Below are 9,644 nucleotides of genomic sequence, written 5' to 3'. Positions count from 1 at the left end.
AGAGGGGAGAGAGACCCCGATGATCTTCTCTGCTGTTCCCACTATCCGCTGTAGGGTCTTGCGGTCCGATATGGCACAGTTCCCAAACCAGACAGTGATGCAGCCACTCAGGTTGCTCTCGATACCATACCCCTTTGGGCCAGTTAACAGACACCCAGACACCAGACAACCTCGGAGTGTTTTTGGATAGCTCCCCTAAATTAGAGAAACAAGTGTCCTCAGTGGTAAAAAACAGCTTTTACCAGTTATGTTTGATATCAAAGGCAAAGCCCTATCTTCCTTTAAAAGTACTTGAAAAACGTATTCATGCATTTATCACCTCTAGACTGGACCGTAACTCTCTATACCTGGGCCTCAATCAGTCTTCCCTCAACCGTTTGCAGCCGCTGCACGCCTTCTAACAGGTACTAGAAAGTATGATCACATCACCCCAGCTCTAGCTAACTTACACTGGATCCCTGTCAAATACTGTATAGATTTTAAAATTCTCTTGCTTACTTTAAAATTTTAAACAATTTGGCACCCAGTTATCTGACTGAACTCCTCCGCTTGTACAACCCCAGGAGAGCACTAAGATCATCTTACCAGATGCTCTTAGAACAACCTAGATCCCGGCTGAAGTCCAGAGGTGATCGGGACTTTGCAATTGCAGCACCTAGACTCTGGAATAACCTCCCCGCACTTCTGAGTCTATCCATTCTTTTAAAACGCACTTTTTACTTTGGCTTTTGAATCCAATTAGTTTATCTATCATCAGGCCTGTTACATGTCTGTCACCTTTGATGTTTGTTGGTGTGTCTGTTGTTGGTTTGTTACATTTTTCCCGTGCATTGCCTTTTAATGTCTCGCTGATTTTTGCTGATTGTTAAGCACTTTGATCAAGCCTGTTGTTGTAAAATGTGCTATATAAATAAGTAAACCTTAAACCTTAATTCTTGACACTTAACGTCACATTCTTGATCTCAGCAGCACATTCAAATGAGACCTGGCTACATAGATAAATCTTCCAAAAATACACTATGCAAATATAAGCTGTAACTTGTGGCATTTACCGAAAACCCCATGTATCTCTACGATGAACATCACTGTGCTTTCATCCATCCATATTTATCACGTCTACTTAGGAAGCCGTAGCACTGGTATAGTCTGTGCTATGTCTTGGTATAAAGATGCTCACTGCTGACTCTCATAATGACTGGCATTTACGCTTTAAATGATCAGACTGAAACCCGTTTGTTTCACATGCTTGATTAACCCAAGCATATAATTTTTCTAGCTCCAAATCAAAACTCTCTAACTCTACAATGGTTGCTGTTAGCCAAACAAAAAAACAAAAAAACAACACATTAGCAATATCGCACTGTGTTCTTTTCTATGCAACAGTTGTCTTAATAAACTCTTTTTTTTTCTGATTTCCTTCCTCTTTTGCATTGTCTCTTTCCCACTAGAAAGCTGTAACACATATAGCACTGGCTGTTTTCATTCAGGAGTGCATGGCTGTGCCATGAATCTATAATGTAATCCCCCAACATGAAGGGACACACATCATTCATATGCTATAGTACACTGCAATTTTAACCCAAAATATGTTGGAAAGTTCATGCATGGGAATCTTAACACTGTATGAGGCAGAGTGAGTCATGGAGAGAGAGAGAGTGCGGTCTTTTGTTTGTGCACATATTTGTGTGTGTCTTGACATGCATTAGCATGTGTGTTGGAGCACAGGCATGTGTGTGTGTTTGCAGTTCTGTCCTTGCATCTACTCTTATAGGTGTGTGAGTGTGTATGTATGTGTGTGTGTGTGTTGACTGGCTCAGTTCATGTGCACATCGTGTGTGTATACAGTCTATGTATGTGTGGAGTTTTATAGAGAGGAACTGTGTGTGGGGGAGGAGAATGTGGAAGTGAATTATGCCTTTTTCAGAGGGGAGGGGTGCATATATGTATGTGTGTATTTGGGGGGATGGGCAACTCAAACACTGTATGTTCGCTAAGTATGTGTGGGCTGGTCTGTGCTGTGTGTGTTTGTGTGATGTGAGAGTATCAGGGATGTATAAAAATAAGAAAATGTATTTTATGATACCTGCTTGTGTGTGCAGTATGTTCGTGAGTGTTCTGGTATGAGCATAGACATGTTTCCTAAGAGTGTGTGTGTGTGTATTTGGACTGCACACAAATGCTTATATGTGGCTGTGGCATAATTATTCCATATAGGGTATAATTATGTGGGGTTCTGCACATACTTTTTGTGTGAGCAGTTTTTTTTATATTTGATGTGCATGTGTGACCATCTGTTTAAGTTCACTGTGTGTGAATCTGCAAGATGAATATATTGTGTGTGTATGTATTTTAGCGTAGGGGGAGAGCTTTTCTTTGTTTATGTGCAACTGTGTACACATGTGTAATTGCAGATACTGGCTATATGTTTTGTCATTAAATATCATGAAAACATGAAAGGAATCATTCCTCTTTCGTTTATATTGAATGGTTTCTTTCTTTCACTCTCAAACACACAGCCTGCTTCCTTGTTTCTTTTACAATATCCCTACCCTATGATTATCTTGTTTCATCTCCATGATTTACATGACTTTTGAATTTGACACTATTTATACTTTGCCCAAACCTAAATTAAGGGCTACACTATCAATTATCTGATTTCAAATGAGCACAGGAGACTATAAAAATAAGTCTTGTTTATATCCATACACAGACAATTTAAATGCATTACTTTTCTACCACCACATCTGAAATTAGAGACAACATTGCAGTTTTTCCATTTGCTGTTTTTAAATGAAAGTAAATGATTTTCACAGAGAGACAGACCATCACACTTTCTCACATCAACATCTATAATATGGTACATTTAGAATAACCACATAATAAACTTGCCCTTTGATGGACTGGAGACCTTTCCGGGAGGAGGGGGACCCCAACCCCAATGCAACCCCTGATCCCCCCCCCCCCCCCCTGCCTACCAAAGTTCACACTCATTTATTTGTTTTCCCGTCTACAACTAAACCTAACCCTGCCCCAGAGTACCTCCCAGACTGAAAATTAGTGTCATTATTTCTGCTTTTGAAGTCCTCCCCACCCCATTATTTTCTCTGTGGCAGCGTTTTGGGACTTCAATCCACCTTTTAGGAATGCTGTTTGGGACATCTGTAGACAAAACAGCAAACAAAAACTGTCACACCATACTGACCTGATAACAGACTGAAAAATGACGGCTGGGCTGAACTGTATTCTGATCTGTAATAAAGTAGATGCTGCATCAACAAAAAGAGTTTTAACCCAGTATCTGAACCTTTCCATCGATTTTCTGACAGTTTCATAGAATGTGCTATGATGCTGATCAAAAACAAAACAAATGAGCTAAAGGACAAACAGTCTCTGGCTCAGCTTCTCCAGACAGGTCCACCCACTGCTTTCCTTTCTTGTTTCTTTACATTCTTGTTTCTACAAGTGCATATTCTGGTGCATATTCATCGTGTGTAGTCAAAATTTGACATTGCACAGCTTGTACTTTGAAGAGAAAACCTTTGTCTGTTGAAGTGACATCAGTTTCCATTTACGTAAAGGCATTCTGACAGAGGAATAAAGAGAGATGGTGTACTCTGCCAACACCAGTTAGACTGCATTGCTCAAACTGAAAAATTAAAAATTAAGTGCAGTTATCACAGGCCCTTTAAACTCTGGTGGAAACATTACTTGAATGTCAGGAGAATGTATTTTAAAGGTTCCACATGCCACCTTAGTTCGATAGATTGATCTGCTGCCAGTTCAGGCTTTATTTCTGAACTAGCTCTCAGAAACTCTTTGGAGATCCAAGGAGAAATATGGACCACCAGATTGATGATCATGGCTCCACTGCTACCAGAGCCAGCTCAGACAAGAGAAATGAAAGTAAAATTTAGCTTACTTGTGTAGCATCAAAAGAAATGTGAAAGACGGTATCAGGCCTGGCTGGCCTAACCTGTTTTTTTGTACAGTGAACCTGTAGCCTGAAAATTTGCATTAGGCTACATTCTGCTATAGGTTCACTGTAGCTACCACCAGTGTAACCACCGAATTCAGAAGAGAATGCAGAAGTGTAATTAAATTTACCAGTCAGTCACTGATAGGGTGACCAGGTGTCCTACTTTATGAAACATTGCACAGCATTTCCATCTTTTCTGCCCCTGTCAGACATCTCTAAAGACTGCCTTTTATCCAGTGGCTGTGAAGAGAGCAGGAAGGGCTGCCATTATGGGCCAAGTCACACTATGCATATTTCAGCAGACACGATGGAAACTACCACAAAGAAAGGGAACTGCAGCTACAACAAAGACTGGAAATATTCTTATCACATGGGTGAAGCTGGTAGAAGGCAATTCTCAGTTTTTGCTTAGCTTTCAGGTGTATTGTATTTACTCAGAAAAGGAGTGTGGAAATTTGAATAAAAATATTAGTATTATTAATTATAATAATATTAATATTAATAAATAAAAGTCCTGTACATGCTAAACATTGGTAACCTGTGTAGTTTTGTGTACTTGTTTTTCATACATAACAACATTTCAGTATACCTCAGCAGACTGAGTCATTAAGCATGTACAATTCTGGAGTGTTCTGGAACAGGTTCATTTCATAGAAAGTGGGAAACAACAATATTCCTGCCTTGTTGTCTCTGGCAAACCTATGTCCTGGTAAGACTAAACTATAATGATTAGCCAAAGTTTAACAGATAAGCCAACAAGCTGCTCAAGGTGATGACAGTCAAAATTAATACATAGACAACAGCTAACTGTACAGCACTGGCTGGACCTTATAACACTCTCCCCCCCTCTAGATGGAGCACGTGCTGCCATAAGCTCCATCTTTTTTTGCTAAGGTAGCTGCAAACGCCTCATACAGTCAGTTACCACCAAAATAAAGTCACTCTCTGGGGAATAGTATATTCTTTTAAATCATTCATCATTATTTTAGTCAGCGTGTTAATTCTACGAAAAGCCTGAAAAAGGTAATATTTGTATTGTCATCGCTAAGCTCTTATTTTTTTCTCCTGACAGAACCCGGGCTTTGTGAGGTGAAACGTACTTCCGGCTTCGTTGTGGCTAACTCTCGCTAACTTGACAGAAAAGCTCTTTGTATGACTGGTCCGCGAGGCACCGCAGCACTGAGCACACGCGCAGCGGCGGCATCAGCAGCAGCAGCAGCAGCATCAGCAGTGGAGGAAAATTCAAACAGAGTCCCAAGCAGGGACAGACAGGGTCCACGACGTCCCCTGTCCGAACCATACACAGGGCTAACGGACGCACTAGAGGAAACGGTGCTTTTTAAAAGCACTACTTCATTTTAACGTTTGTTTTTAACGTGAGAAGTACGTGAACAGGGAACTTTGCTCCCCAGAGCAGCAGTTTTTTGGGCAGGAAAGCCGGTGTGTGGAGAACAGCGTCAGCCTAAAACTTCGCTGCCTCTCACAGCTTGGTTTAAGAATTATTTCACCAGTTAGTTCTGTCTTTGAAAAAGTTGTTTTTTTAGAGTAAGCTCAGGTTTTTGTTAAATCTCTTTAATTTTGAAATTACAAAAGCAAGGAAAGAAACTCGGAAGAGAAGTGGATGTATTTCCAGCCATGGATGTAACAGTTTACCCGCCTCCTCCTCAGTCTCTAGCCGCGCCAGACCACAATAGATTGGGACAGATTTCCTACCCTGACCCGGCCTTTGGGACCAACAAGGTAAGTGGGGGAAAGAAAGCAAACTACCGCACATAGGCTTCTTCTGTTAGCAGATAAAATACACTTTTGTGTTGTCTTATTCTGACTTATTAGTCCCACTCAGCTGTCTCCCCTCTCCGTGTTCATGTTCCGCGCCCTGCCAATTAAGGGGTAATTAATTGGCTTGTTAGGCTCCAGTTAATTATCGTAGTTACTGAAGGTAACTACATTTGAGTGCTTCTTTTTATATTTTTCACTCACTAGAGGGTGCAGAGCCTGTAATTTTATTCCGGCTTTGTCGTCTGTGATGTGATGACACCTATAATTAAAAAGACGCCCACTGGTAATAGAAAGGCCATCGGGTTTAAATATGCTGCATATTTGAAGTCCAAACAGAAGATGTATGTTTGGAATGAAAGAGATAGCAAGCATGAGGGAGGAAAGCAGGAAACCAGGATCTCTTTTTGTAGTATGCTTACAGAGGTGATCTTGTGTAGAATTTGCAGTACTCATTTCTGATTCTATCTTGGTCAAGGTGAATGGAGTTTGGGAAGCAAAGGTCAGGGTTAGATTTACAGTAGAAACCTGGACCTGATAGGGATCCAGGATGGGTGGATGTGGATGCTTAGCTTATAGGTAGATTGCAGTTAAGGACAATCCATCCCCATCCAGTGTATGGGGATGTTTGTCAGAGTAAATTGTCTTGGTTCAATCAAATCATGCCCATTTGACAGTGAAAAATTGCCTAATTATTTAATTAGGTTTAGCTAATGACTGCATCCAGGTGAATTGACTGCTACTATTAACCTTGATTATCCTCTGTCTCAAATAGACTGGTTCATTTTGTAGTTTGGTACTTTTAAATAGAAGTAAAAAAAAATAGTAATAATGAGTTCATTACAAGAAAATACTGACTTTAATGAACTATTAATCAATAAATCATTCTAAGTCAATTGTGCACCTGTAGTTAAGGTGTGTTGAACCCTTTCTCTCTATTTTCTTTTATACTTCAATTTGTTTTATTGACATACCATGCAAACAACAGCAACTGGAAGTTCAAATTAAATACTCATGTCATATGAAATTCTCCTAACAAACCCGTGCAGTAGTTTTCATGATCGGATTAAGGCCTTTTAACATCAAAATATCCATCAGGTCACTGACAAAGCATGTAGGATTAGTGTAAGGGTTGGATTTCATTCTAGCCACAAGCTAAACATGCAAATGTTCAGAAACTAGAAGAACTAAGTTTCCAAAGCAGGTTATATACATTCAAGTTTGCATTTCATTTTTTTCCTGTAGAAACTTTTCAGCTAGTGCTGGAAAAAAGATTGGAGGTTAACCTAACCCAGACTCTACTCGTAATCCTAGATTGGTCGCTAGTAACCTACTTCAGAGGGTAAAATGTAATGCGCACCAGGGGAACCAACAAAGGCAGGCCTGTAGCCTGATGTCATAACTTTTGACTCCACCTTTTCTTTGTTTCCACTGATGAGTTTAACTGAACTCTTTCTCATACGGTTGGGTCTGTGCCATTGCGTCTTTGCCCGACAGTTCAGACCTGATTATTTCCGAAGCTCTGGAACCCCAAAAATGCCACCGTCAGGATAGTTCCTTCATTGTTGGCCACATGAACAACTGGAGACCATCTAATGAAACAGTCACACCAGCTACGGTGCTGTTGAGCTCGCTGACAAGACAGATGTTAGAAAATATTATATATCAGAGAATGACACTTCAAATGGAGAGAACTTACTTACAAATCACAAATTATGGGATGGGGCTGTAAAGTGGAAGTTGATTAAAATCAGTGAGAACCCATATTTCCTTTGGTGAAGCCCATTTTGAGTTCAAGACTTCTTGAGTTGCTTGAAGTGGTTAACCAATGATAGACATATTTAAATTAGTATGCTCATTGTTAAGTTCTTGTTCAATAATAAAATATGCTGATATACGTGTATATGTGCTGGAATAAGAAATATGCTCGGCTGATGGAGTCTGTGTATGCCACCGCTCTGTTTGGATTATGAAGCAGTTTGGTAAAAGTGGGGAGATTATTTCTTGACTCTGACATGACTGTGCTGTGTGATCTCTGATGGTGCATAAATGTAATTTTTCTTTGAATAAAGTACAAAAATAGCAGATTTGGAGAACTTCTAAACTATATGCAGTTTGTAGGTCATGGAGCAGAAGTGATGACAAAGCTGTTGTGACCTCTGACCTTAATCTGTGGTTATTGGGCGTAAGCAGCACATATGTTAGTTATTCCCCCATTTTTTTTTTGATTTATTTATTTGTTACCGTAATGACCAAACTCACTGTGGTGTATACTGGGCTGTGTTTTTAAGCTCATAATCACATCAAGTGTGGAAAGGCCCCATATAGCACTGCGCCATGTTGTTGCTAGTGTGTATTTGTTTCAGAAAGAGGGAAGGAGAGATAGAAGATAAGAGCTCGGAGGATGTGGAGAGAGAGCAAGCCTGTGTGGTTGGGGGTAGGGATTGGAAAGAGAAAGAGAGAGAGAGTTGTTGGGGGTAGGGATGTTGTTGATGAGAGAGAGAGAGAGAATGCGAGTGAGGGAGAGGGAGACGCGCACGCACACACACACACACACACACACACACACACACACACACACACACACACAGGAGGTAGAGTGTGTGTAGTGGGGGTGGGGCCACCAAGGTTTGTACTATATATTTTTTTTCCTCTGTGTCTTGATTCACGGCCCTGTCGGCCTGATAGAAGAGATCATATTACTGCATAGAGAGGCAGAGAAAAACTGAAGAAAAGGGAGAGAGGCCAAAAGTAGGAGAGTTGATTAAACATTAATTCAGTTCTTTTAAAGACGTACTTCTTGGTTGGCTCTGAATCTGAAATGAGTGACTGTTTTCAGGAATTCAACCTCAAATACAGAGCAGTTTTACTTTTCTAAAGTGGCAAAATAAGTCTGATTGCACCCTTTGCTCTTACACCAAAGGGTGTAATGCAGGCCATTTACCATTTACACCCTTAAAATACACTGCATTGAATAGCTTCACGGTGAGGCCCATGCTACTTTTAGCTTGTGAGTCTCTCTGTGTTACTGTCTGTGTCTGTTTGTATATATCTTTGGCAGAATGTGGTCTTAGAATCCTCACTTCATCAACAAATGGATTAAACAAGCTAAATTATCTATCAATCCAAAATAATCCATTCTGATTAGAGCTCTGCATTAAGGCTGCTTTATAGCCAATTCATAACAACCTATTTCTCAAGGTTGAGTATGACAGCTACTGATAATGTAGGGTGTTTAATAAAAAGAAAAATGTTGGTGCAAAAATAATGAGTAGCTTGGTTGTGTGGAGAAATGTAATAAAAAAACAAAAATAAATATAAAGAGATAGTTTACAGCCGAGCCTTCTGGCATGCAATTGGCTGCAAATAAAAAGCTTGAAGAATTGCAAGTAAACTGTGCAGCATGTCTGAATACAGTCAGAATTTTACAGATGTGTTGCTACATGTTAATGGGTGTAAAGTTCTATAAGAGGTTGTTGTCACATAGGGTTGGGTGATTGGACGAATATATCGATAGTTTTTACAAGGGCGATTTATTTCTTTATATACCAGTGAGTAAGTTTGCTAATAATGATGGAGCTAATAGATGCAGTCAACAGAAAAAAAATAGCACTGTATTAACAGCACCCTCTTTCATCTGCGAGCAAATGCACCCTCCTCAGAGTGCCCCCAAATGCTTGTTGTTGGAGCTGCAGAAGCTGGTGATAGCCTAGCATACTCAGGTGGATGGTGGACACGTACGTGCTCATGCAAGCTAGTCGTGTTTGAGTACTTTGCTGGCAAAGTACTCAAACAATTTGTACATCTGCACAAGTGGCATGCCGCTTTGGTTACATCCTTAGGTATACCTCTTTCATCTGGTTTAAAGCCAAAGAAATCCCAAATTGGTGAC

At 40.2% G+C, this 9,644-nt stretch overlaps 1 protein-coding gene across 1 annotated transcript in view; it reads left to right on the top strand.

Moving 5' to 3' along the window:
- Positions 1–5,143: 5,143 nt before the first annotated feature.
- The window catches only part of tox (thymocyte selection-associated high mobility group box), a 57,749-nt gene continuing 53,248 nt past the window's right edge, over positions 5,144–9,644 (top strand). The window contains exon 1 of the mRNA XM_005737571.1: positions 5,144–5,716. Within this exon, the coding sequence (XP_005737628.1) occupies positions 5,612–5,716 (105 nt within the window). The 5' untranslated portion in view covers positions 5,144–5,611. The remainder of the gene's footprint in view (positions 5,717–9,644) is intronic.

Source organism: Pundamilia nyererei, unplaced genomic scaffold (genome assembly GCF_000239375.1).
Source record: "Pundamilia nyererei isolate P.nyererei 1_Seehausen unplaced genomic scaffold, PunNye1.0 scaffold00077, whole genome shotgun sequence".
NCBI classification, from domain to species: Eukaryota; Metazoa; Chordata; class Actinopteri; order Cichliformes; family Cichlidae; genus Pundamilia; species Pundamilia nyererei.
This window is presented reverse-complemented; position numbering and strand designations above follow the sequence as displayed.